The sequence below is a fragment of the Podarcis vaucheri genome (assembly GCF_965113315.1).
Source record: "Podarcis vaucheri genome assembly, chromosome: 1".
Lineage (NCBI taxonomy): Eukaryota > Metazoa > Chordata > Lepidosauria > Squamata > Lacertidae > Podarcis > Podarcis vaucheri.
In genome coordinates, this window is record NC_138759.1 from 64,871,208 (window position 1) to 64,896,554 (window position 25,347).

Consider the following 25,347-nt stretch of genomic DNA (forward strand, 5'->3'; position numbering starts at 1 on the left):
CCGTGTCCTCTAGGTATTAGTAGTACCATACTAATACTGAACTTGCAAGGATAAACCCTGAAGTATATTTTGTGGGGAAAGTGTTGAAAAGAGTCTCCCAAATAAATATAGTCTAATATGGTGGCTGTCTTATAAGGATAGTATGAACTTTGTTTCATTTGTATCAGTAAGACAATAAGGAAATAGAGAGAGTACTCACACAGCAAGAAATATGAAATTTCAATTCTTTATTTTCATGTTCCTAAAAAATGTACAGGGCCCTCAAGCAGCAATTAAGTACATAAAGACTACACACACAGTATTGTCTATGTTTTAATTTTTGCTGGCTATTAAATTATTGCATATGTGCACACACCAATACAATGTAGTCATTGCACCTGTTCAGTAGTATCTTATATGTTCATTTCTTGATTCTCCAACGAATCTAACTTTACTTTAAAAACTGGCTTTCAACCTGGGCTCAGGATCCCATTTGTATTGCAGCGACGAAGAAAAAGAGAGACCAGTTTTAAGTAGACACACACATCTATCTGGCTTTGTGCCTCTTTCACAGTTTCTACTGATCCAAATTTTGGATATGAGATGGGTTTAGCAGCACATCTTTTACACAGTGCTTTTGATTCCAATAAAGACAAGAGGCAAATATATATTTTGCCACTGTCTGGCCTCCATTTGCTACACACCAGACTTTAATCCAAAAGGCCTGGAGCCTACTGAATCCATATGCCAGACTTGATAATGAAGCCCCCTAGCAATGCGACCATACACATGTCTACTTAGAAGCAAGTCCCATCAAATTCAATGGTGATCAATCCCAGGCAAGCGGGCAAAGGGATTATAGCCATAAGCACTTTTCAACAGCAGCCCAGGCTACCCCAAGCTAACCCTTTCTAGAGTAACAAAACACATGTCTATATTCAGTAAAAGTAGATTAAACTATTTTTATTATAGTATCTGTTTGACCCTATTCTTTTTACTATAGAAACCTCCAACACAAATCTAGTATTATATATAATTAAAATAAAATACTTCCTGATTGGCCCAACTACTTCTTTTGGTCTCATTATTTTAAATATTAATTGCTCCATAAAAAATATACAGTCCACCAACATGGTACAGCTGGTTGCCTTCTGCAGCTGGCTACATATTTAAACCGTGCAATTCAGTGCTCACTTATCTAAAGGCTCACCCACACTTACCTTTTGCCCTGCAGTTTCCAGGCACAGATCCGTGCTTATAAAAGCTCTGTGTCCAAATGTTTATTTGTTTTACCCCAGAGCTTTCCCCGCAAAAACCTGCTCTTTAGTGCTCAATTGGATTAAACGGCAGTTCGTGTTTCCTGCAGATTGCTGTTTGCGCCGATTGAGCTTTAAAGAGCAGGTTTTCACAGGAAAAGCTCTGGGGCAAAAAGGAAAAAAGGTGCTCATACATGGAGCTTTGAAGTGCGGACCGTGCCTGCAAAGAGCAGAGGAAAGGTAAGTGTGGATAAGCCCAAAGTGACAAAAAAGACAAAAGAATAATAATAATACATGCTTCATGGCTTCAGTCACTAAATCTTCAATTTACTGTAGGCTTATGCTGTCTAAATGCTCAAAGGATTTAAGGGTACTTGAATCAATTTTGCTAGATTACCCCCCCCGGTCTTCCAAACAAATGTAAGATTTACGCTGTCGTTAGAATGAAAAATCTACTCTCCTGACATCTTATATTGGCACTCTAGTTATATCTGACTGCATGTAGTTCATGCAGAGGAGACATGTTGCAGAACACTTACTCCTATCCACTTGGATGCATGTACAGCTGAACACTGACATCCAGTGGATAACCAGGCTAATGCTAGATATACCAAGCCAGGAATGTTCAAGTTTCATCAAGGTAACCCCCTTTTTAGTTTGTTATTAAGGGAGGAGATTGAACCACTGGCTATTTTCATCTCAGGCAGAGTAGGGAATAGTGGCAGGAGATTAGTGAGAAAAAGGTGGAAGCAGGGCTCCATGCATCTCTTGTACAACTGCAGCTTTCAAGACAGGGGTTCTAAGAAAAGCAGAATAACTCTGTTACATACACCCCTCACAAAAATGATTTTCCTGCAACATTGTTAGGCTGAAGATGTCAATATAATGGCTTGAAGCTCAATCAAAGCGATTGAGGGAAGGCAACACACTGAAATTCAGCAAGAAAAGGTTTGCCATCCTGGGCACGCTTACTCAGAAATAAATCCCAATAAAATCCATATTCCTGAAGCAACACGGTTCAGTGTAGTTCCCATTGTCCATCGATTAAACTACTTTCTCTCTCTGGATAAGCATGAGCAAGATAGTTTCTTGGCTCAAAAAATTTAACTTGAGAATTAGAGACTGGTCCTTTGTGTCATCTTTCTGAACAGCTGAAAGTGGTCAAATGCTTCCAGGATTAAACTATACAGTCTATAAGCAAGTTTAAGTAGCGCTCTGTTTAAATAAAGTTGGAAGGTTTAACCTAGTACAGTATCATGAGCAGCAATGAAAGCATCTATGATGCAAGTCAGTAATGCCTGCAGGAACTCATTCTCCACTGCCACTAGTTATCATGCAAGTCTAGCAAGCTTAGTGACCACATTACTACCAACGAGAAGATAAAAAAACAACATTTGCAAAAGCAAAGAGTTTTTTTGCTAACTGATCTTCTAAACCCCAGAAAGATGAACTTGTACAGTTGTGGGGCTCGGCTGAAAATAACGTGTCTCTAGCTGCTGCAAGTTCTTTGTTTTGGCTTGGCAGCTTATGCTAAAAGAGTGAGGCAACTTTAAACTTAAACAGAGCTTCAAGGATTTGCAGTTTTGAGGTAGAGCATCTGGATGAAGGAACTATGTTGGTCAGGCATTTTCATCCACAGTAGTAAGTAAGGGATAAACAGGAATCTTTAGTTGCAAAGCACAGCCCACCACAGTATAACTTTCGCAGACCACCAGCCAAATGAATCTCTTTATAGAGATTCCTAGACTCTAGAAAAGGATTTCTTTGCACGCCAGGTGGATATTTTCTAAGCACCCCAGACATACTAGCTCTCTCTCTATCACAAGCCATCTGCTGAAACTTCAGTTGTGGATTTGTACTTACTTCATAGACAACTGGGGAGGGGGGAACTATATGTGATGTACCAAAATGCTATCCACTTTGGGTTAGAAGCATGCCCAATGGATTTACACAAGCCAGGAATGCCTTTTCTGATAGAGAGTAGTGTCTGCTGCCTGAGTGTTTTTACAAAAGAATTTGCGTTATCTGTTAGCTTTTCTGTGTCACTATGGCAACTGCAAACAGCATACTGAAAGAACTCTGATGCTCTAGGAAGGAAGAGCACACCACCCACTTAGGTACCTGATGTGGGTTACATCCATCACTGTTAAGAGAACAAGTAGACACAGTTGCAGAAGTAACCTACAATAGAAGAAAGTCTTGAGTACATATACAATCTTTTCTGCACTGCATGCAATTTTACCTTACTGAATATAAATACACAACTACAGTCAGGTATGCTTTCCACTTTCTCCAAGTATTCAGAAATTAGTACAAAAGTATCTAAATTATAGGAATGATTGCTGCTAGTGATGTCAATCACTGAAACATTAAATATACGAGACTGCCTGTTACAAATTATTCACAAAAGAGGTAAGAAAGTGTCCAAGATGTCATTAACCATATAAAGTTATGATTGAGAACATGCATAGAAACTTGTTCATCAAAAGCAGTAATTGTACTTGACCACATAATTATGACTACCTGTATGTAGAAGACTAAATTTAGTGCCAAAAAGAGTAAAACTTGTTTTATATCTGTATCCAAAATAATGATTTCCAGTTTTAAGTAATGCCAAATGGGAAAAAAGTACTAGAAAACAGATGTTACAAATGCTGAAAAAAGCTTATTAAAATGTATTTTAAAAACACTTTACAAATTTGTTCTGATGGTTACAGGTTTGAATTTTAAAGAAAGGATCTGTAAAACCACATAGCTACAAACGCTCATGTAAACTTTTCTTCTCAGAAGCATTAAGATGTTCAAGAGTTATTTGTAAAAGACAAAGCATTAACAAAATTAACATCCTTTTCTAACGTTGCTTGTCTGATGTTTCCAGACAAGCAAAGTTCATGCTTTTCCTTAAGTGACATGTAATACATTAATTCTGTTGCCTGCGTTTTGCCGATCTCATTTTCTCAAATCGTGACTCCATCTCTTCCAGGACTTTGGGTGTGTATCGTACAACCAGTTTAACTTTTCCTTGAGCAGCTTTTAGCAGTTCCACAGCTTTCTCGTGGTGCTCCCCTTCAACACTCTGAAACAAGTATTTCAAAAATTAACCATTCTGTTAGTAAATATATATAAAAAAGCACTCTAATATTCCAACATTGTTATTTATAAGGCTAGCTGAATGACCTCACATAGAAGAGCTAGATTGTATGTTGGCTGTATCATAGCGTTATCTGTTCTAGGTAATTTGTGGCTTTCAAAATTAAGCACATATTTAAGGGTGGGAGAAAGAAAAGGGCAGTTGCTCTAGGTTTCACTTACAACAGTGCTTCTCAAAATGTCAGTCATGATGTGTAAATGGGTCCTGATATGTTCCTAGGTAGATTGCCAGACTCCCAAGATTTCCCCACCTTATCAGAGCACAGCCAGATTGCCTGGCAAAGTTAGTTCCCCCAACTGAAGTTACCAGGACAAATGAATGAGTCTATAGAAAGGTAAGGATTTTCTCAGTGCCACCCACCAGCTGGAAGGCTGTGTGGGGACTGGTCAGCTGAGTGTCAATGACTCCTTTAGTCAGCTGCCAAAACAGTTCATTGTGGGAGGACTTGAGTTGCTGTGAGCTATTCCAGTGGCTACCTATTAGGAAAATGGAACAAGGCGCTGCTGGCCGTTGCTACATTTTAACCGCATTTAGGAAAAAAGTAAATGTGCATGCAAAGTAGTGTTGTATGGGGAGAACTGCTTTACCTCAGGTGTTCTGAGGTAACTTGACAGAGAAAACTCAAGGAGTCACAACTAGGAAGGGATGAATCTCTAGTTCCAGTCTGTGTCGTTTTTACATGGGTTCACTCAATCCGTGCTTATCATGCTGTTCCCTCCAAAAACAGATTATTTTAAAATGCATTTTGATACATTTTTGGCACATTTGGGAAGTGTGGAAAGTGGGAGGTGAAGTCCACTCAGCACAGTGGATTAGGTCCTTTCCTATCCAAATTCTCTCTCTCTCTCTCTCTCTCTCTCTCTCTCTCTCTCTCACACACACACACACACACACACACATCAAATTTCTGAAGCACAGCCTCATCCTTTCAGGATTTTGTCCCTATACCTTCAGCCTTCATTATTTATTTTGTATCTTGCCTAGACTGGAGCTCAAAGTGGTATGCATGAGGCTATCTCATTTTATCCTCACAAATCCTGTGAGGTAGGTTAAGCCAAAATATAACTGACAGGTCTCAAGAGTAGAAAATATTTTTTCATTTAAAGTTGCATAGTATGTAAAATAGTCATTGATGAGAAACTGCATATGGGCAGTTTCTCATCAATGACAATTTTACTAACAGACTATTAGTAATAAACTATTTTACTAACATCTTGCTAATGTTATTTCAACAAACTTGGGATCCAATTCTAAAATATGTGTATCCACCTGCTTTATTAATTAAAAATGTTTCCTCACATAACAGCAGGCTTCTATCAGTGCTAGTGAACTTAGAATTGCAAATCTAAAACACGCTCCATAATATTTTACTCTCCATTATGATTTGCAAAAGGAAAATATAAACCTTTTTTTTCCATACTGCATAATACACACAAGACCAAGCAATCAACATCCCCTCAATGCCCTCAAGCGGTCACAGGTAGCTACTACAAGTGGAAGTTAAATTCCATCCCTACCACTCCGTTTACAGAAAGAAGCTGGTCTCCACGCTTCAATCCCCCGTGTCTATCAGCAATACCACCTGGGATAATTCGGGATATATAGATTGGAGAATTTTGCTCTTTGCCGCCCATGATGTTGAATCCGAGCCCTTCTTCTGTTTTTGGTAGTTCAACGACTCTGGGATGGGAATGACCCTCACTGGCAGCAAAGGCAGCAACAGTGGCCTGCAAAACATGGAAATCTAATTTTCCTCCCCATAGTTCACATAGTCTGGAATCTTATTCACTGTCTTATCTCAAAGGCAAATATTTCAAAGCATCTAGCTAAATACTGCTAATACAAGTGCATCCCCTGCAAATGTACTTCAGAGTATTTTCAATCTCTGGGCTGCTGTTCTGAAGACGGTTTGTACTCCAAACCATGAGAAAACAAAAGGCAAACAAACCAAACATATGCACTGTTTCACTTATAACTGCATTTTCTTTGATGATACATGGACAAAGGTGAATAATAATAATAATAATAATAATAATAATAATAATAATAATAATAATAATAATTTATTTATATTCTGCCCTCCCCAGACGAAGCCAGGCTCAGAGCGGATAACAACAGTAAAAATACCACAGTTTACATAAAATCACAATCAACTAATTGAAATATATTCTAAAATCAATTCATTCTAAAATCAATTCAGAGTCAAATTAATGGCAACCATTGGGCTAGAGTTCTATAAGGATTACAGAAGGAGGGGGTCAGACTGTGCCTTGGCCAAAGGCCTGGTGGGACAGCTCCGTCTTGCAGGCCCTGCGGAAATATGTCAAGTCATGCAGGGCTCTAGTCTCTTGGGACAGAGCGTTCCACCAGATTGGGGCCACGGCTGAAAAAGCCTTGGCTCTGGTTGAGGCCAGCCTAACCTCCCTGTGGCCCAGGATCTCCAAGGTGTTTTTATTTGAAGACCGTAAGGTCCTCCATGGGACATACCAGGAGAGGCAGTCCCGTAGGTACAAGGGTCCTAGGCCTTATAGGACTTTAAAGGTTAAAACCAGGACCTTAAACCTGATCCTGTACTCCACCGGGAGCCAGTGCAGCTGGTATAGCACTGGGGGAATGTGATCTCGCAGCGAGGACCCCATAAGGAGTCTTGCCGTGGCATTCTGCACCTGCTGGAGTTTCTAGGCCAGTCTCAAGAGCAGCCCCACGTAGAGTGAGTTACAATAATCAAGTCTGGAGGTGACCGTCGCGTGGATCACAGTGGCTAGGTCAGGGCGAGAGAGATAAGGGGCCAACTGCTTAGCTTGGCGGAGATGAAAAAATGCCACCTTTGTTATAGCTACCATCTGCGCCTCCATGGAAAGGGAGGTGTTGAAGATTGCACCCTTAATGGATGGTGCTGGCACTAATTGCGTCCCCGCAAGAGATGGGAGTTCCCCCCCCCCAATCCCATATCGTCCCGACCCAGCCAAAGGACCTCTATTCCCCTTGCGTGTGTTTTGAAAACACACACGAGTTCCTCATAACAGATGCACTACTATGCATTTTTAACTTGGGCACTGGAATCAAGTAAACAAATGTACAAATGAGAGTCATTTTACACAGCAGAATGCCCTCTAAGCAGAGGCAGTATACATCACCCTGTCCTGAACCCCCTTCAACATCCTCATAGTAACAGGTGCTGACAATCCCAACCCTCCACATTCTTGTACTGTACCAGGCATTTACCCAATGCACTGACTGTTCACCAAGAATGCTATTTTAGCATCCCATGCATTGGGGTAGGAAGGCAGTCAATAAACATGTAAAAAGCATCCGCATGAGAGTGCATTAGTGAACTGCTTCAGTGCATTAACAGAAAAAAACAACTTTAAAATAGGGAACTGCTATAGGAAAACATTGTCTTTGGTAAGGAGCCCTTTCATTCTTCCCAGTTTATCTTAAGCCTACAATTGTTTAAAGTGTTTGTTTCACGGATATTCCCATTGAGCTCAAAAGCACAGCTCACTGCAATATTTTCATAGCCTAATACTTCAGCTTTTATAGATTGAAGCTGCCAGTTGAGCTTTAACATATTAACCCTTCCTAAATAGGAGTCTTACCTTGGCTGTGGCATTAGCTCTCACTTCTGGGCTACTGCTGATGTCCACAGTCTCATACACGTGCTCATATACCTTTAGAAAGAAAGAAAAATCAGGTATGTGATTTATTGGATAGGGGATGACTAAATCAAACCACATTAATAATATTTCCAAATGAACTGTGCGGATTAACTATAATTTTGCATGCATGCATTGAGCTGTGAATCAGGAAACTTGGTTTGTCATTCACTACAGTCATACCTCATGTTATGTTTGCTTCATGTTATGTTTTCTCAGGTTGTGTCCCGCAGCGACCTGGAAGTACCAGAAAGGGTTACTTCCGGGTTTCACCGCTCGCGCATGCGCAGTAGCGCTAAATCATGCTTTGCGCATTCGCACAAGTGCCAAATCACACTGTGCACCTGTGCAGATACGGTGCTTCAGGTTGCGGGCTTTTCACATTGCGAATGGGCCTCCGGAACAGATCCCGTTCGCAACCAGAGATACCACTGTATTATCTTTTTGCTTGGAACTGCACTTCAACAGAAGGCAATTCCCAGTGTAGCTCTCATATATTAATGAGAAGACACTGATCTATACATTCTCCACACACTCCTCAAAAACATACCTCCCGCACAGCATTACAGAATTCACTTTGAAGGACCCTTTGCAAAGCCTGTAGTTTTTGTGGGGGCACTTCTCCGCTCCTTTGCAACTTTTCCAACAACTCAATAGCCCGACAGATGTCTGTAAAAAGAAAGGCAAGGAAAGAACATGAACTACTAAAATCTACTCAGAGGGTAATGATACTGGTTCTGACCATTGAATTGGGCTAGTGAATCAGACCATGTGATCAGCCTATATACCTCAACTGTGTAGGAGCCACTCATAGAAATGTGGCTCCCACGCAGCTAGAGTAACATTTGAAAGCACCCCTTCCCATTCATCTGGAGCAGGAAAAACCCAGTACAGATCTTGTACCAACTTGCTCTTCAGTGTTTGTTCCGTGACTAATGAGCATCAGACCAATATACTTGTCAACAAAATCCCAAGGACAGAATCCCGATGATCATCAGCTCTCCTGTTTCAGGCAAATGTTGTTCCTTGCAATGTATACCTATTAGGGATTCTTTATTACAAATATTTCAGTGGCAGACAAACATTCATGAAAAACAATCTGGACTCCCTCTACCATTCTTCCTTTGTAATATGCAGATGGAGAATTAAATGTCGTCCCAAAGCAGCAGAATAAATATTGTTCTAGGCTCTGTTCAATGTTCACATGCTTAGATGAGACAAGGTCTAATACATGAACTGTCTATGCTCCAGATTAGAACATACTCCTGAAGTCACTAACAGACAATGCACATGGTTCCCAAAGCAGACAGCTCTGTGCAAATGCTGTAACAAGCTTGGGGCCCCTCTCCTGAGAGCAAAACATACTTGAAACTGCTTGAGTACAGGGAAAGACCACAGAGAACATTTTACCCAAATGATTAAGTTAAAAGGTGGTTCAAGGGGCAGAGGACACTGATATTTGCATTTGAATAGAAACCAGAGCCTCTGAAAGAGTACGTTTCCATAGGATGACCATTGGAACACTGAGAGTCAGGCATTGACGATTATGCAATGAGCTTTTGACAGGAAGCTACCGTATTTTTCGCACCATTGGACGCACTTTTTTCCTCCTAAAAAGGAAGGGAAAATGTCTGTGCGTCTTATGGAGCGAATGTGTGGTCCCTGGAGCCAAATCGCTGTTGCCCTACGCTGCTGGGGTGCTCTTCGGGGATGGGGGGAGGAGCCACGGTGCTCTGCCGGCTGCCTCCGCTTTCCCCTGAAGCCCCGGCAACGTTTGCAAGCAGCGGGAAGGCTGTGCGTCTTTGCCCTGCGCTCCTGGGGTGCTCTTTGGGGGTGGGGGAGGAGCCACGCTGCTCCGCCTATAGCTTTTGCATTCCCCCTGAAGCTCCGACAAGGTTTGCAAGCAGAGGGAAGGCTGTGTGATCCTGGGGGGGAGGGGGGGAGGAGCTACACTGCTCTGCTTACAGCTTTTGCATTCCCCCTGAAGCTCCGACAAGGTTTGCAAGCAGAGGGAAGGCTGTGCGTCTTTGCCCTGCGCTCCTGGGGTGCTTTTGGGGGGGGGAGCCACACTGCTCTGCCTATAGCTTTTGCATTCCCCCTGAAGCTCCGACAAGGTTTGCAAGCAGAGGGAAGGCTGTGTGATCCTGGGGGGGGGGGGGAGGAGCTACACTGCTCTGCCTATAGCTTTTGCATTCCCCCTGAAGCCCCGACAAGGTTTGCAAGCAGAGGGAAGGCTGTGCGTCTTTGCCCTGCGCTCCTGGGGTGCTTTGGGGGGGGGAGCCACACTGCTCTGCCTATAGCGTTCGCATTCCCCGTGAAGCTCCGACAAGGTTTGCAAGCAGAGGGAAGGCTGTGTGATCCTGGGGTGGAGGGGGGTGGGGAGCAGCAAATTGCTTTCTCTCAGTGCCTCCTAATTCAACTGCAAAGGATTGCCTAACCGGATTCTGAGCTCCATTTGAAGTTTAAAAATACTAAGTTTGGGGATTTCTTCAGGTAGCAGTTTTGCAGAAATAGTCATAAATACATGCAAAGCATTTCCACAATTCAGTATTAGTGAGCTCAGCTAAAACCGAGCAGGCATCTGGCTCAGTAACAGTTTAAACTAAACAACTATAACCAAAATAAAAAAATTCCTTCCAGTAGCACCTTAAAGACCAACTAAGTTAGTTCTTGGTATGAGCTTTTGTGTGCATGCACACTTCTTCAGATACACTGCTCTGTATCTGAAGAAGTGTGCATGCACACGAAAGCTCATACCAAGAACTAACTTAGTTGGTCTTTAAGGTGCTACTGGAAGGAATTTTTTTATTTTGACTATGGCAGACCAACACGGCTACCTATCTGTAACTGCAACTATAACCAGACATCCTGTGTGTTTGTGTGTGGACCATGTTCCTAGCAGCTAATCTTTATTGCTGAAAAGAGGCACTAATTTTCCACTCCAAATCTATAATTCATTATACAAATTCTTACAAGTACAGTCCACCTATACCAAACCAAAAACATTGTGTTCTCTTGTTATTGAATGGGAGCTATTTATCTGCCCTCTTTTCCTCCTCTGTTCTTTGCTCAATCACTCCATTTCCCACTCTTTGAATCTTCCTTTCAAAACAACCAGGCCTGTTTTGAGAAAACTTCAGAGATTTAGGATCTGGAGCGCAATCATTGGATCTCTTTGCTGTTCCTCCATACTCCAAGCACTTCTCATTTGCACAGCCCTGGTTTCTCTCCCTGACTATTAATATTCTTGATTAATAACAGTAAAATGCTCAAATTTTAATTTTTGTGACTGCTGCCAATACTGACTTCCCAGTGATGATGAAAACAGCTACATTATAATGGAATGTCTGTCCTTTTTCCATTCTCTTCATTATATATTGTGGCTCGCTTTAAAGCAGCAAAGTGGACAGGAGCCACCCACTTTGCTGTTTTAAATAGTTTAGTACAACATTTGAGTTGGATTTTTTCTTCTTATTTTCCTGCTCTAAAAACTTGGTACGTCTTTTGGTCAGGTGCGTCCTATGGAGCGAAAAATACGGTAAGTACAAATGTTATTGCTGCCGGATACACCTGCCATCTCAACTTCATGGAAACACATGGCATTTTAACTTTTTCTCCACTATCAATTCTAACATCTTCCTTAAATATTTGCTTCCACAACCAAGTACTCGCTCACTACGGAGCATGGAAAAAATTAAGTCATCTGTTGTTGCCTCTGTTACCCATCAAAACAACAACTTAGCAAAAAATTTGTACTTTTCAAAGCTTAGTCTTTGAAGATTAGAAATAAAAACACAGCCTTTGCATGACAAAGAGCAGAGCCAGCAGCTGAGTCCAAGCATCCAATTTTTATTTTTATTTGCAAATATTACTTAATTTTCCTTGAATGACTGAGGAGCAAAGGATAAAATGTTGTTCAAAACAAATTTGAGGTTACAATAAGCCACTACTGTATAATGAATGTTAGAAGTTTCAAAAACAAACAAACCTAGCCATATTTGGAAAACTAAAACATGACAACTGATTGTCAATTATATGGGTTACACAACATCCATTCATGGGAGAATATCATTATGACTTTAACTGGCTCAGTTACACCCTCCCTTCTATTTCTGAGAATTCCTGGGTTGTTAGACCCAAAAGGTCAACTGTTACTTAAGAGTTCCTATTGAATTTTGCCTAGCATGGACGTTTTGAAAACAGTACTCTCCAAGATAGTAAAAGAATTTCAATTAGGCAAGAAGAATTTCCCAGAGGTGTTTGCACATTCCCTATCCTTTCTTCAGTGTGAGCTGGTGACCCAGTTCTGTTTGGAATCATGCATGTACAAAGGGGGGAAATGTTTCTGGGAGTGGCAAGAGATTCAAAGGCTGAACATCAGATGTCGAACTTTTGGGGTTGAGCTTGAGCAGCAAGGTTATGCAGGGTGCAGTGCTTAAAGTTGCACATACAGCAAGCTGCATGGGTGATGCTGTTTGACTTCATTCCATAACTAATGAGGAGGTCAGTCATCAGTGATACTAAATCTTGTCCTCTGTCATAGCTTTACACAGACACTACATTTTAACCTGCTATTTCCTTTTTCTTTATCTGAACTGTTCCCTCATAAAACACAGGATTCCCCCGGGAGCTTGAGACATCAATACTTTGACAATTGACTCAAAAATAGCCTACTTGGTCATTATTTGCTAAGTTTAGTTTCTATTGAAATACTGTTAAGATACAATGTACATTTCTTCAACAGCAAAGTAACAATCATTCTGTTTTCTTAAAAATGTCATCATTTGTATCAGCAATTCTGTGAAAACTTTGTATCAGCAATTCTATGAAAACTTTGTATCAGCAATTCTACGAACCTGCCCAAACCCTGTGATCAACAACTGAGGCCCTTCTTCATGAGCAGTGCTAGAAATTCGCCAAGCGCCAATTTTGCAGCTCCAATTGTGACCATGTGGAGATCTCTGAATGCCAGGTTGGTGAATGACATCTCCATCTGGCTACCCTCTCCAGCTTTCTTAAGCAGGTAGGCAGAAAAACTTAATTGCATTTATATCCCACCTTTCTCTCTAAGGAGTACATGGTTCACCCCCTCAGTTAATCCCCACAACAATCCTGGGAGGTATGTTAAGAGCCTGTGACCGGCCCAGGGTCACCCAGTGAGCTCCATGACTGAGAGGGGATTTGAACCCTGATCTCCCAGTCTGACTAACCACTACACTACACTGGCTTCCTACAGTACTTCTGCTATGGGGCAGCTATACAAATTAAGTGGGTAAATAAATACAGGAAAAGCAAAATGTCATTTGGAGAAGGATTTGAATATTTTCCTTGAAGCCTGAATTTGCTTTATTCTGGGTTGTTTTATTTGATGTTTTAATGCGTTGTAATGTGCTTTGAGATTTTTTCTTTAAAATATAAAGTGATATAGAAATAACTAATGCTAATGATGATGATGATAATAATAATAAAAACCATTGTAAACAAAAAAAGACACCTAGGTATTCTGTTTTGGTGGCCGTAACTAGATTTAAGGCGTCATTTAGTGATTAACTTATATATCTGAATATGTGCATTACAGTTCAGGATAACTCAGAGCGTAAAGCCTAAATCCTGTTTAATCACACGAGTTCACCTAAAAGTTTGGGGACATGCAGCAGTTCTTAAAATTCAGTACCTAGCCTTTCCTGTAAAACTCAGCTCAATGAGGACTGAGCATATTCAGTGACCACAGAATGTTGATCAAATGGGGGCAGGGTGTGTGTGTGTGTGTGTGTGTGTGTAGGAGCACCCTGGAAAAAGAGTATAGCTGGCTGGTTCCTAGAACACCTTGCTATGAGCACTCAATGTGACAACATTTTGCTGCAGCGCTGTAAAAAACTTAACCCACTAAATTTGATTCTGTGCCTAGGAATCCGTTATTTCAGTCTGCATTAGCATTTTGCAGTCATAGAGAACCCTCTCCCCCTCACAGAGCAACAGTTCCCCGAGTTCCCAGGGAAGACATACTGACTGTTAAACCACTCTGAGAACTGCCCATCCCTCAGGGGAAGAGGAGGTATCCGAAAAGCACTCAGCACTCTTAGCCCACGACACTTCCCAGTCCCTGGATTCTTTGGGGGAAACCAAGATAGTTCAAGGGACGCGGGTAGCGCTGTGGGTAAAACCTCAGTGCCTAGGACTTGCCGATTGCATGGTCGGCTGTTCAAATCCCCCCCGGCGGGATGTGCTCCCGTTGCTCAGTCCCAGAGCCTGCCAACCTAGCAGTTTGAAAGCACCCCCAGGTGCAAGTAAATAAATAGGGACCGCTTACCAGCGGGAAGGTAAACGGCGTTCCGTGTGCTGCGCTGGCTCGCCAGATGCAGCTTGTCACGCTGGCCACGTGACCCGGAAGTGTCTGCGGACAGCGCTGGCTCCCGGCCTATAGAGTGACGTGAGCGCACAACCCTAGAGTCTGGCAAGACTGGCCCGTACGGACAGGGCTACCTTTACCTTTATGATAGCTTAAAGCAGTATGATGCTCTTTAAATGTACAGTGCAGATGGGGGGCCTAGATGCTTCTAGGCTCATAAATTAGACCCTCCCACCTAACTATACCTAGTAGCAGCTCACAGTGCATTTTCCACCGAGGCCTAAGAACTCCGATTTAAAACTTCCATAACTTTACACTTAATATTGGCAGCCAGAGAACCGGCTGGCTCCCCAGGGGCCTTGTGTTGTCCATTAACCTCCTCGCGCACCCCGACCCACAGGGGAGCGCGCAAGCCACGGTCCTAGCTCAGCACCAGCTGACTCGGACCAGGCAGAGAAAGAAGAAGCCGAGGCTGCTTTGACAGACGGGCGGAGGGAGGGAGCCAAGAACAGAAGAAGATCCCCGCCGGGCCGGACGCCACGCCCCCATCTAGGTCTCTCTCGGCAGCCGCGCGCTCCTCACTTGCGACGGCCATCCCAGCTAGTAAGCCTGGCACTTCTCTAATCCTCTTCTTAAGCCCCCTAAGCTGGAGCACTGCTGCGGAGGATCTCTGGGTGTGGGAGCGGCGGGGGGAAGGGGAGAGGCAAGGGCACCCCCTCTCCCCACTCTCAGCGGAGGCTTGCGGGGCTGCTGTTGCTGCGGGCAAGTAGTTGCGCCTACCCTGACCAGCCTCAGGACCGAATAACGCTTTGGGGCTTAGCCTGCCCGCTCCCCAAGGCGAAGACACACGTCGCCCCTGCAGGGCATTGCTCAGTAGATCTGGCTCTCCCGTTGCTGCAGCCGAGGCCAGCCGTTCCCCGCCCGCCCGCCCGCCCGCCTTTGCTCTCACCTCTCTCCAGCCGCACCGGCTCCCCCAGCGCCGCCATCTTCTCCTTCTCCAGCTGCTCTCGGGGAAGTGACGCCGGGCAAGAGGCGGTGCTGCTTCCAGGACGCGGCGAGGCGAAGGAGGGGCGAAGGCCGCGGCTTTCCCGGCTCTCGCCGGAACTAGCGAGGGATGGCGCGCTGGGCGCTCTCGTTCTGCCTCTTAGGTAGGCGGGCGGGATTCCGGAGCCCGTTCGCCCAGGTGGGCGGAATGGTAGCTGCTCGAGAGACAGAGAGAGATGGAGAGAGAGAAGTAAATGGGGCGCGTGTGTTAATGGTTACCAAGTGGGGTCCAAAGGCCGAGAAAGTGCGAGCAAGAGGTTTGCCCAGCACGGATGGAAACGGAGGTGCCCTCCGTTTGAGCAGAGAGGTCCTCCCAGGGCGGGTGCGACGCGCTTGCCGGGTGAGATAGGCAGGCAACGCAGAGAGAATTCGGCTCCCACAGTTTCGAGCCAGATGCCTTTAGGGCATGAGGGCAAGACTGGTATGCTGAGGGCGACGCTTTGCATGGCGAGTCCCAAGACCAGAGGAGCCAACTCCTAGGGGTTTAGGTCCCTTTGGCCCTCTGGTAAAATATTTGAGGGCCCCCAAAGTTGATGGACATTGCCATTCAAATAGTGTGATCGATGATGCAGGGCAGACCTGACCAGGGCCCATGGGCATAGCCAGTATTTATGTTGGGGGAGCAGAACAGAACTATCAGCAATGCAGCTGGTCAGTTGGTTAAGTATTTTTATTTATTTACTTGATTTAGGGGGGCAGTTGCCCCCCCTGGATGCCCCCCATATTTTATTCGAGTTGGTACCCCTGCCCAAAATGATGGTGTGGAACTTGTCCGTGAAGTCCAACCCAGCAACTCTATTCCACAGCCTCGCTTTGAAATCTTTGGTAACTTTGAACTCTTTGTTTCCTGGAAAACTGAAATACTGGTTTCAAAAGGTCTTTGGACTCACTAGGTGTGTGCCCCTTCAGCATGTCTGTCTCAGTGTGGAGGTAAAGTAAAAGGTAAAGGACCCCTGGACAGTTAAGTCCAGTCAAAGACGACTATGGGGTGTGGCACTCATCTTGCTTCAGGCCGAGGGAGCTGGTGTTTCTCCACAGACAGGTTTCTGGGTCATGTGGCCAGCATGACTAAACTGCTTCTGGTGCAACTGAACACCGTGGCAGAAGCCAGAATGCACAGAAACGCCGTTTCTAGGTTGGCCAAAGCTGGAACAGATCACCTTGTCGCACGGATTCAAACTGCTGACCTTCCGATCAGCAAGCCCAAGAGGCTCAGTGGTTTAGACTACAGTGCCATCCTCTCCCTGTGAAAACAAAGTAGTGGAATCATCATCCTAGAGATAATAGTCCTGTTCAGAGGGTCACATCCATGTGTACAGTAAATTTGTGGAATGGAGAGAGGAACCTCATTTGCTGGCCCCACCCTTAAGTGGCCATATGTTCTATTTGCCCCCAACATCTGTGTGTTGTTTGAAAAGGGAGCCTTATTTCTTATCCAAAAAATCAACATAAATGGCATCTATAAAACTACAGATGCACTAGCTTTTGGAACATGCGAATGTCATGCCCCTAATATAATGGTGGCACAGGTAAACTTCAATATGGATTATGGTGCCAAGCCCTAACACACAATGCAAGGATGTTGTGAGGGCAGCCCAGATAACATTTGCAAAGTGCAGCCTATCCTAAAAATGTGATCAGTGTGCTCTTGTGGGTGGAGAATTAGTTAAACTTTGAGTAATCTGAGTTCATATTCCACAATACGCCCCATGCTTTTCAACTATTTTTCTTCAGGATTAAAAATCACCATACTTTTGAAAAATACTGAATGTTTAAAGTGGCAATCCTATGTATACTTCCTGAAACTGGGTAGCCAATGTGGTGCCTGGCTCCACTGACCGATGTTGCTGGACTCAAGCTCCCATCAGCCTCTGCCAGCCTGGCCAATGGTTGGGCATGATGGGAAGTAGAGTCCCAACAACATCTGGAGGTCACCATATTGGACTAAGTTCTGAGTAAATGTGCATAAGATTGGCTACACATCTGCTGCCTGTACAAGGGATGCTTTTTGCTAATACTGAATCAATCCCTCCTTGATGCACATGGCTATGTCCTCAGTACTATGCCTGTTGGCTGTATGTGTGATGCACTTTTTCCTGAGTGCTTCATCTGTCGTCAATTTAATCTTAGTGTGTGGGGCGAGTTTCTTCTGTGTTGTTAAAGTGATCAAAGCATCGGGTGCAAGAAGGACAAACCCATTGCATGCCAAAGCTTTTTTTTTTTTTTTTTTTTACAGAAATGGGTGTGGACTAGGGTCTGCCTGGAGGGCATGTGCTTATGTGTTGTTAATTTCATCCCAAAGTATTTGAACTCTTGTTTGAAAGCACATGCTTTGGCTTAATAAATGACACCACCAAGATGCCCACTACTAGCCCTTATACACCCAGAGGGATTCCCAGCTTCTGGGATTCATTTTAAGGTTGTCAATCCTTCAGTTGTGTGATGGAGCATTCTGCTATGTGTCTTTCAATGAGACATTCAAATGTGAAGGAATTTATGTCAATGAACAAAGTCAAATCACAAACACGTTTTCAGCCAGGGACAAGCTGGGGCTGAAAACACTATAAAATGTTTCTTTAATATAATCCAGATGTTTGCACTTTATGGTGTTCCATGAGCTAACTGCCCGTTTGCTTTGGCAATGGTGTCCTTTTTAGGAACCTGCAGCTGATGTGTGGACATACAAAATTAGCTGGTAGTATAAAATCCAGATATGTACATCCTCCACACCATACATTTCATAAAGTCATAGAATTGTAGAGTTGGAAGGGACCAGGAGGGTCATTTAGTCTATCCACCTGCAATGCAGAAATCTTTTCCCAATCTGGGGCTCGAACCCATGCCCCTGAGATTAAGAGACTCATGCTCTACCAACTGAGCCACCTCATTTAAAGCACTTCCAATGTATATTTAAAGCACATGGTTCCCTGCCCTCCCCCCAAATCCTAGGCACCGTAGCTTGGCTCTGTGAGGGGCAAATTACAGTCCCCAGGATTCTGTGCAGGAATCATGAGATTTTAATGTCCATTTGATGTGCTTTAAATGTATGGTGTGGATTGTGATCCACAAACCACCAAAGCCAGAGTAGCTTCCCACAGATCACAGTACAAGCTACAACAGGACCAATTTATGACCAAGGAATTTATTCTCATGAACACTTTAGTATTCTCCCTACCTCTGCATCACATAGTAGCAAGGCAGGTGTTCTCCTATGCCATCCTGGGCTGAATTCAGCACAGGTTCAATCTCTGACATCTTCAGGTAGGACTGAGGACTTCTGCCTGAAACTCTGGAAAGCTGCTATGAGTTAGTGTTAACAACGCCCAGCTAGATGGACCAATAGTCTGAGTCAGTAGAAGGCAGTTTCCTGTGTTCTAAGGTGATCTACATCAGGCATAGGCAAACTCGGCCCTCCAGATTTGGGACTACAACTCCCATCATCCTTGGCCACTGGCCCTGTTAGCTAGGGATGATGGGAGTTGTAGTCCCAAAACATCTGGAGGGCCGAGTTTGCCTGTGCCTGATCTACATGATCTCTCTGTGCTGACGTGGCTGAGATTAATCAGGTGCTTGATTCTCTACCTCTTTCCTGTGGGCCCCCATGACCTATACTGGTACTGTATGGTAAAAATATATGTTGACTTGACTCATGTAGAACTAACTGTATGATACAGCCATGGGGGTGGCACTGTGGTCTAAACCGATCAGAAGGTCAGTGGTTTGAATCCCCACGACGGGGTGAGCTCCCCTTGCTTAGTCCCAGCTTCTGCCAACCTAGCAGTTCGAAAGCACGTCAAAGTGCAAGTAGATAAATAGGTACCACTCCAGCAGGAAGGTAAACGGCGTTTCCGTGCACTGCTCTGGTTTCACCAGAAGTGGCTTAGTTATTTTGGCCACATGACCCGGAAAAACTGTCTGCGGACAAATGCCGGCTCCCTTAGCGGGTAAAGCGAGATGAGCGCTGCAACCCCAGAGTCATTCGTGACTGGACTCAACTGTCAGGCGTCCTTTACCTTACTGTGATTGTGTCTTCATTCAGTCATCTTGCAACTGAACCCATACTGAACATTGCAATAAATATTGAATGTTTATTCAGTATGTTTACTCAAAAGTAAATCCCACTGAGTTCAAAGGGACTCCTTAGTAAGTGTGTTTAGGATTGTAGCCTTAATGTGCTGCCTCTTGAGCAATTTGAGGCAGCTCTGAGACAACAGAAGCAATGCAGGTTTGAGCTGAAAACAAAACATATTGTTCGTTAAGAGGCAGCTTAACGTTAGCTTGGCTGCAGCTAAATCTGTTAAGAACTCTTCCGAAGTTACAACTTGCTTGCGTCATGCCAAGAAGAAATTTTGAGCCTCTTCTCACTAGATTGAAACACATTTAATTGATCTTGAAAGGTCATCCTGTGGCTCCAGAAATGTTAATCAAGAGTTTTGTGGGATTGCCCTCAGTACAGAGGGAGTCTTCCATATGCCCCAGCAGAATACACTGATCTGAGTAACAGTATGTAAAAGAAATGTTGGCATTGTACTCAAGTTTGGCAGAATGCTCATTCAAGCAGGTGAAAATGGTTGGGAACTGGATGGGATATCTCGGGGTAGGGTTGTTGTTTTTTTAATAACCGTCTTGGGTATGCGGATATGAATGCTATTTTAAAAAAATAAAAAAACCTGCCTAAATTGCAACTCATTTTTGTCCCGGCTTAGCCCACTTTTTGATTATTTTTAGCTGTCTTACAATTACTACAGCATAGTCAAATTCAGGCTTCTGAGAATTTGGCCCCAGTATTTGTTTACAACCTTACTTATTGGCAGAACCCAGAATAAGTTTCAGCGCTCGCTTTGCTTGCACAGTCTCATAGATGAATTGATGACACCGCATAGTAGAGGCCATCGTTTTGTGCATGCTTTGGGAAGTGTTCAAGGATTCGTCATGCATATGTTCATGTGGACACCTGGCCTCACGTCACATAGCAGATTTCTGCACTGGTACACACCAGAGAAAATGCCTTATGATTAATCTGAAGTGCCGACTGATTTGCATGTAAGAAGAACCCAGCATTTTGTTATATGCCACAGAATGCTTCTCTTGATTAATTTTGCACAGAGATTGACTGGCACAAGCTCATTTAGAGAGTTTTCACATTCACTTCTGGCAAGCGTGGGAGTGCACAGCGGACATATGGAAGGACCTTTTTGTGCATCAGCTGTTGGAATTTATGTCATTATGATGCTTTTCTCCCTTCTGTGCACATGAAAACTCTGATTGATATGATAAATGTGACTGGTATGATAATACTGACACAGAAGAACTTGCTGATTCCTTGGAGAAGGTTCTAAAAGACTTTGGATGGGAATGTTAATTAACTTTCACTTTCAAGCATGTAGTTTGTTAACTCTTTATTTATAGGATCATAGAGTTATAAGGCTGTCAGTGGATAATCAAAGCCAATGTCCCTCCAGATTCACTCTGAAGCAGGGTATCTTAAACCTGAATCGTCACTTATAGGCCCTACCTTTCCTTGAAATGTCCCTGGAAGGAAAAATCTGGCATCAAAATTTCACCATAAACCAGGAGCTTCAATAAAAGATAAACATGAACATAGCAATAGCATAAAACTAAGCATTTCTGAATGCCTCTGCATTCAGCTGCGACCAGGAAGTGCAAGATGTGCCTCTAGGGCTAGATTATTCCAGAGATGAGTTGCCACCATGGATAATTTTCTCTCCCTTGTAGCTCAACTGGGGCTGTGACCAGTAAGAGAACCCCTCCTGAGCAGCATGATATGGGGTGAGGCATTCCTTCAGCCCCAAGTCATTTAGGGCTTTATAAGTCAAATTAACACTGTGACTTGGCCTCCAAAGCATATAGTCTGCCAATGCAGTTCCCTCAATACCTGTGTTATGTAGGCTCATCTAGAAGTACCAGTTAATATCCAAGCAGCTGCATTTTGCACTAGTTGCAGCTTTTGAACTGTCTTCAAGGGTAGCCCTACAGGAAGCATATTACAATAATCTAATCTGAAGGATAGGTAACTGTGGCCAGACTATGACCAGCCAAGGCCCTTGCTGATGTTCACCTTGATTGGCCTTTTCCCCTCTCCTACCTTTCCTGATGTTATGCAAGTGGCTTACCCTGCACATCAGGACTTAATTGGGATGTGCACAGGGTATTGGGCATAAAATTCAACTTGAACCATGGGAAAGATTATTAAAGATTGATATCAGATTTACAACATCCAATGCAATTAAAGAGAATATTATGACAATGTTTCATAGATGGCATGTAATGCCAGTAAAACTTGCCAAGGTATATAAATCAAACTCCAGTCGCTGTTGGACAGGTAAAGATGCTGAGGGCACACTAATTCATATGTGGTGAGGTTGTGGGAGAGTGAAAGTGTTTTGGAATAGTGTGCATGAGGAGTTGAAAAAAATGTTAAAAATTCCTTTGGAAAAAAACCCAGAAATATATTTACTAAACTTGCTAGGCAAAGAGGTCATGCAAGATAGAAGAAATTTCTTGCTTTACGCAACAGCAGCAGCAAGGTTACTGTTAGTGAAAAATTGGAGGAGTGCTCACATACCCTCGAAAGAGGACTGGTTAAATAAGTTATCAGATTTTATAGAACTGGCAAGACTAACTGCGATAATAAGATATCAATCAAATCAGAAACTAAGATCTCAATGGAAATACTATGAGGAGTATATCAATAAACATTGTTCGAACAATAACATGCTGATATGCTTGGAATAACTTTGCACAGTATAATCAAACCCAAATGAGAAGAGGAGTAAAGATCGGATAATTAAGTTCATAGATTCGAACTGGAATATATGCAATGTAGAACGCAGTTTATGGGATAAGGTACAGATGAGAACTGGTGGAGGGAAGACACATGGGATGGGGAAGCTGGGTATAACTTTATTATAACTTTTGATTGTTAGTATTGGTAGTGGCATTTGTAGTGTCATCTCATTTTTTTCTTTTTCTTTTTGTATATGTATGTTGACTCTTTTTTAAAAAAAAAAGCAGAAAAAAGGACTTAATTGGGTTAGTGACACTTCAGCTGATATTGGGAGTCAAGACAGGCTCCTGCCATTACTACAACACTATCTACTTTGATATTGTTGTGCACTTCCTTGATTGGTGAGATCAGGCTTCCTCAAACTCGGCCCTCCAGCTGTTTTTGGTCTACAACTCCCATGATCCCTAGCTAGCAGGACCAGTGGTCAGGGATTATGGGAATTGTAGACTCAAAACATCTGGAGGGCCGAATTTGAGGAAGCCTGGGTAAGATGCTTTAGGGACCACGCTTCTGAGTTTAGTTTCCTGTGAATGAAAACTTATCGAAGACATGGCTGCTTTGTCATATTTTATTGATTGACAATTATTAAAGCAGAGTGGAAGTAGAAGTAAATAGGCAATCCTATAATGCAGCTGCCCAGATACTGTATCTACTTTGGCAGTCCCTAGGCTTCAACCCAAATTTCAGTGTGTCCATGTGCGCGCTCTCTCTCTCTCTCTCTCTCTCTCTCTAACATACCTGTTACTGTAATCAGCTGGAGGGTGTCACATTGTGTAAATACTTTATATACATTTATGACATTTGTAATCTAATCTTAAATTTGTACTCCATTTTAAATTGCCTATTCTTACTGGTGGGTCTGTTAGTGCAAGAAAGCCTGTTGGGCAGACACACGCTCACTAACAGTCACTTTTGCAGCAATCAGTAGCTCCAGTGAAAGTATATGAAACTTGGCCACTGGGGGAGTCTGTAAAACCTCTAAAAAACAAGCAGTGTATTTGATCAATTGCGATAACAATCAGTTTGCAAAATACGTTTCTGTTGGATCTCTAGGGGTATTTATGTATTTTCTCTCAGTGTTTGTGCCAGAGTCGTCTTTTTGCTAGTTTATAAGTTTTATTTTTCAGTGAATGCTGTTTTACTGTTGGGACCTTTACTAGTAAAATATTTTGTGTCTTTTTAGGAAGAGAGATTTTGTATTGCACAGATTATTGAAACTGACTGTTTTGTGATTTCTTTATTCATTTTTCTTTATTATTTATATTTTGCAATGGATTGCTATTGATAGAAGTGCTGTTGCTAATGTAGCTATTATTAATTGTAAACTGCTTTGGATTACACTCATGCAGAAATGGGTATATAAATAAATCTGTCTTTACTTTGTTGTACCTTGATGATTGAAGTTTCCAGGCCTTTAAAGTGAACCAACAAGTACCAAAATTCTACTGTTTGACTGTAGACTATCAGGGCTGGGTAACTGTTTGTTGGAGACCCCAAAATAGCAGGACTGAGATCTAGTGAATAATCCATCTTCCAGTTAAATTCTGGACACCACGTAGGTGCCGATAGCAGATTCTGAAATTTTATCCTAATTATCTGGCTGTGGAATTTGGCATCAACATGTAAGCAGATAAAAGAGAGGGTTACCGTTGCTTGCAATGTGAAGTGATGTAAGCAAAGCCACATCCACAGATTTTCCAGGCTATCTCTGGCACCCAGCTCAGTCCTGCAAACTATTATTTGATCTAATGCAGGGGTAGTCAATGTTTTTATACCTACCACCCACTAATGCATCTTGATGGTCAAATTTCCTTACCACCCACCAGTGCTCTATGGAAGGAGGATTCAGCTTGTGCCATAGAACCTCCTACCACCCACCTAGAATCCTGAAACGCCTACTAGTGGGCGGTAGGGACCAGGTTGACAACCCCTGATCTAATGGGATGGGAATATTTTTAAATATTGAGCAACTCGCAGGTCAATAGTTCCATGATTCCTGAACTTAAAACAAACCTGTCTGTTGTAACTATCATTTTACCATTCTGGGATAAAGTGGTCCAGTAATTATTTCGCTCATTTATAATCAGATCACTAGATTGGATTGTCCCAGATTTTCCCAGCCATCTAAAGCTGTAGTCCTAAACCTACTTACCCAAAGAAATCAAGGAGACCTTCTTCTGAGTGAATATGGTTGGATTCAGGCTGTAAGTAGGGCTATAGATGCTTTCAGACCTGTTTAGGTTGGCCATCTTATGGACTGATGGATGAATTTAAAGTGATAGTAGCAGGCAGCTTTTAACTGACATGCTTAATTCTGAATGGCAAAATGACAGACAGCGTACATCAGGTAGGCAAGAGAAGGTGCTCTAAGACGTCATCAGGCCTTTGGGCCTAATTAGGTCCAACAGGTGTGGGGCAGGTAAAGACATTGCAACACTCTGAAATTTCTGGACTACACTGAAAAGGAAAAATGAGCCATAGAATCATAGAGTTGGAATAGACCACAAGGGCCATCGAGTCCAACCCCCTGCCAAGCAGGAAACATCATCAGAGCACTCCTGACATATGGTTGTCAAGCCTCTGCTTAAAGACCTCCAAAGTAGGAGACTCCACCACACTCCTTGGCAGCAAATTCCACTGTCGAACAGCTCTTACTGTCAGGAAGTTCTTCCTAATGTTTAGGTGGAATCTTCTTTCTTGTAGTTTGGATCCATTGCTCCGTGTCCGCTTCTCTGGAGCAGCAGATAACAACCTTTCTCCCTCCTCTATGTGACATCCTTTTATATATTTGAACATGGCTATCATATCACCCCTTAACCTCCTCTTCTCCAGGCTAAACATGCCCAGCTCCCTTAGCCGTTCCTCATAAGGCATCGTTGCTAGGCCTTTGACCATTGTGGTTGCCCTCCTCTGGACACGTTCCAGTTTGTCAGTGTCCTTCTTGAACTGTGGTGCCCAGAACTGGACACAGGACTCCAGGTGAGGTCTGACCAGAGCAGAATACAGTGGCACTATTACTTCCCTTGATCTAGATGCTATACTCCTATTGATGCAGCCCAGAATTGTATTGGCCTTTTTAGCTGCCGCGTCACACAGTTGGCTCA

General features: G+C 43.1%; 1 protein-coding gene across 1 annotated transcript; it reads right to left on the reverse strand.

The window, feature by feature from the left end:
- Positions 1-212: 212 nt before the first annotated feature.
- On the reverse strand, positions 213-15,475 carry LIN7C (lin-7 homolog C, crumbs cell polarity complex component). Its single transcript, XM_082213106.1, has 5 exons — positions 15,341-15,475; positions 8,593-8,711; positions 7,986-8,057; positions 5,904-6,113; positions 213-4,311 (listed from the first exon to the last, which is right to left on the reverse strand). The coding sequence occupies exons 1-5, from the start codon at positions 15,375-15,377 to the stop codon at positions 4,156-4,158; spliced, it is 594 nt and encodes a 197-aa protein (XP_082069232.1). The 5' UTR covers positions 15,378-15,475; the 3' UTR covers positions 213-4,155.
- Positions 15,476-25,347: the final 9,872 nt, after the last annotated feature.

Bases quoted from the DNA above. Each gene is read 5' to 3' on its own strand.
- LIN7C (XM_082213106.1), bottom strand. From the start codon at position 15,377: ATGGCGGCGCTGGGGGAGCCGGTGCGGCTGGAGAGAG. The intron at 8,058-8,592 runs GTATGTTTTTGA...TTCTTTCTAAAG, and splicing joins TCTGTAATGCTGTGCGGGAG to GTATATGAGCACGTGTATGA. The intron at 6,114-7,985 runs GTAAGACTCCTA...CATGTTTTGCAG, and splicing joins GAGCTAATGCCACAGCCAAG to GCCACTGTTGCTGCCTTTGC.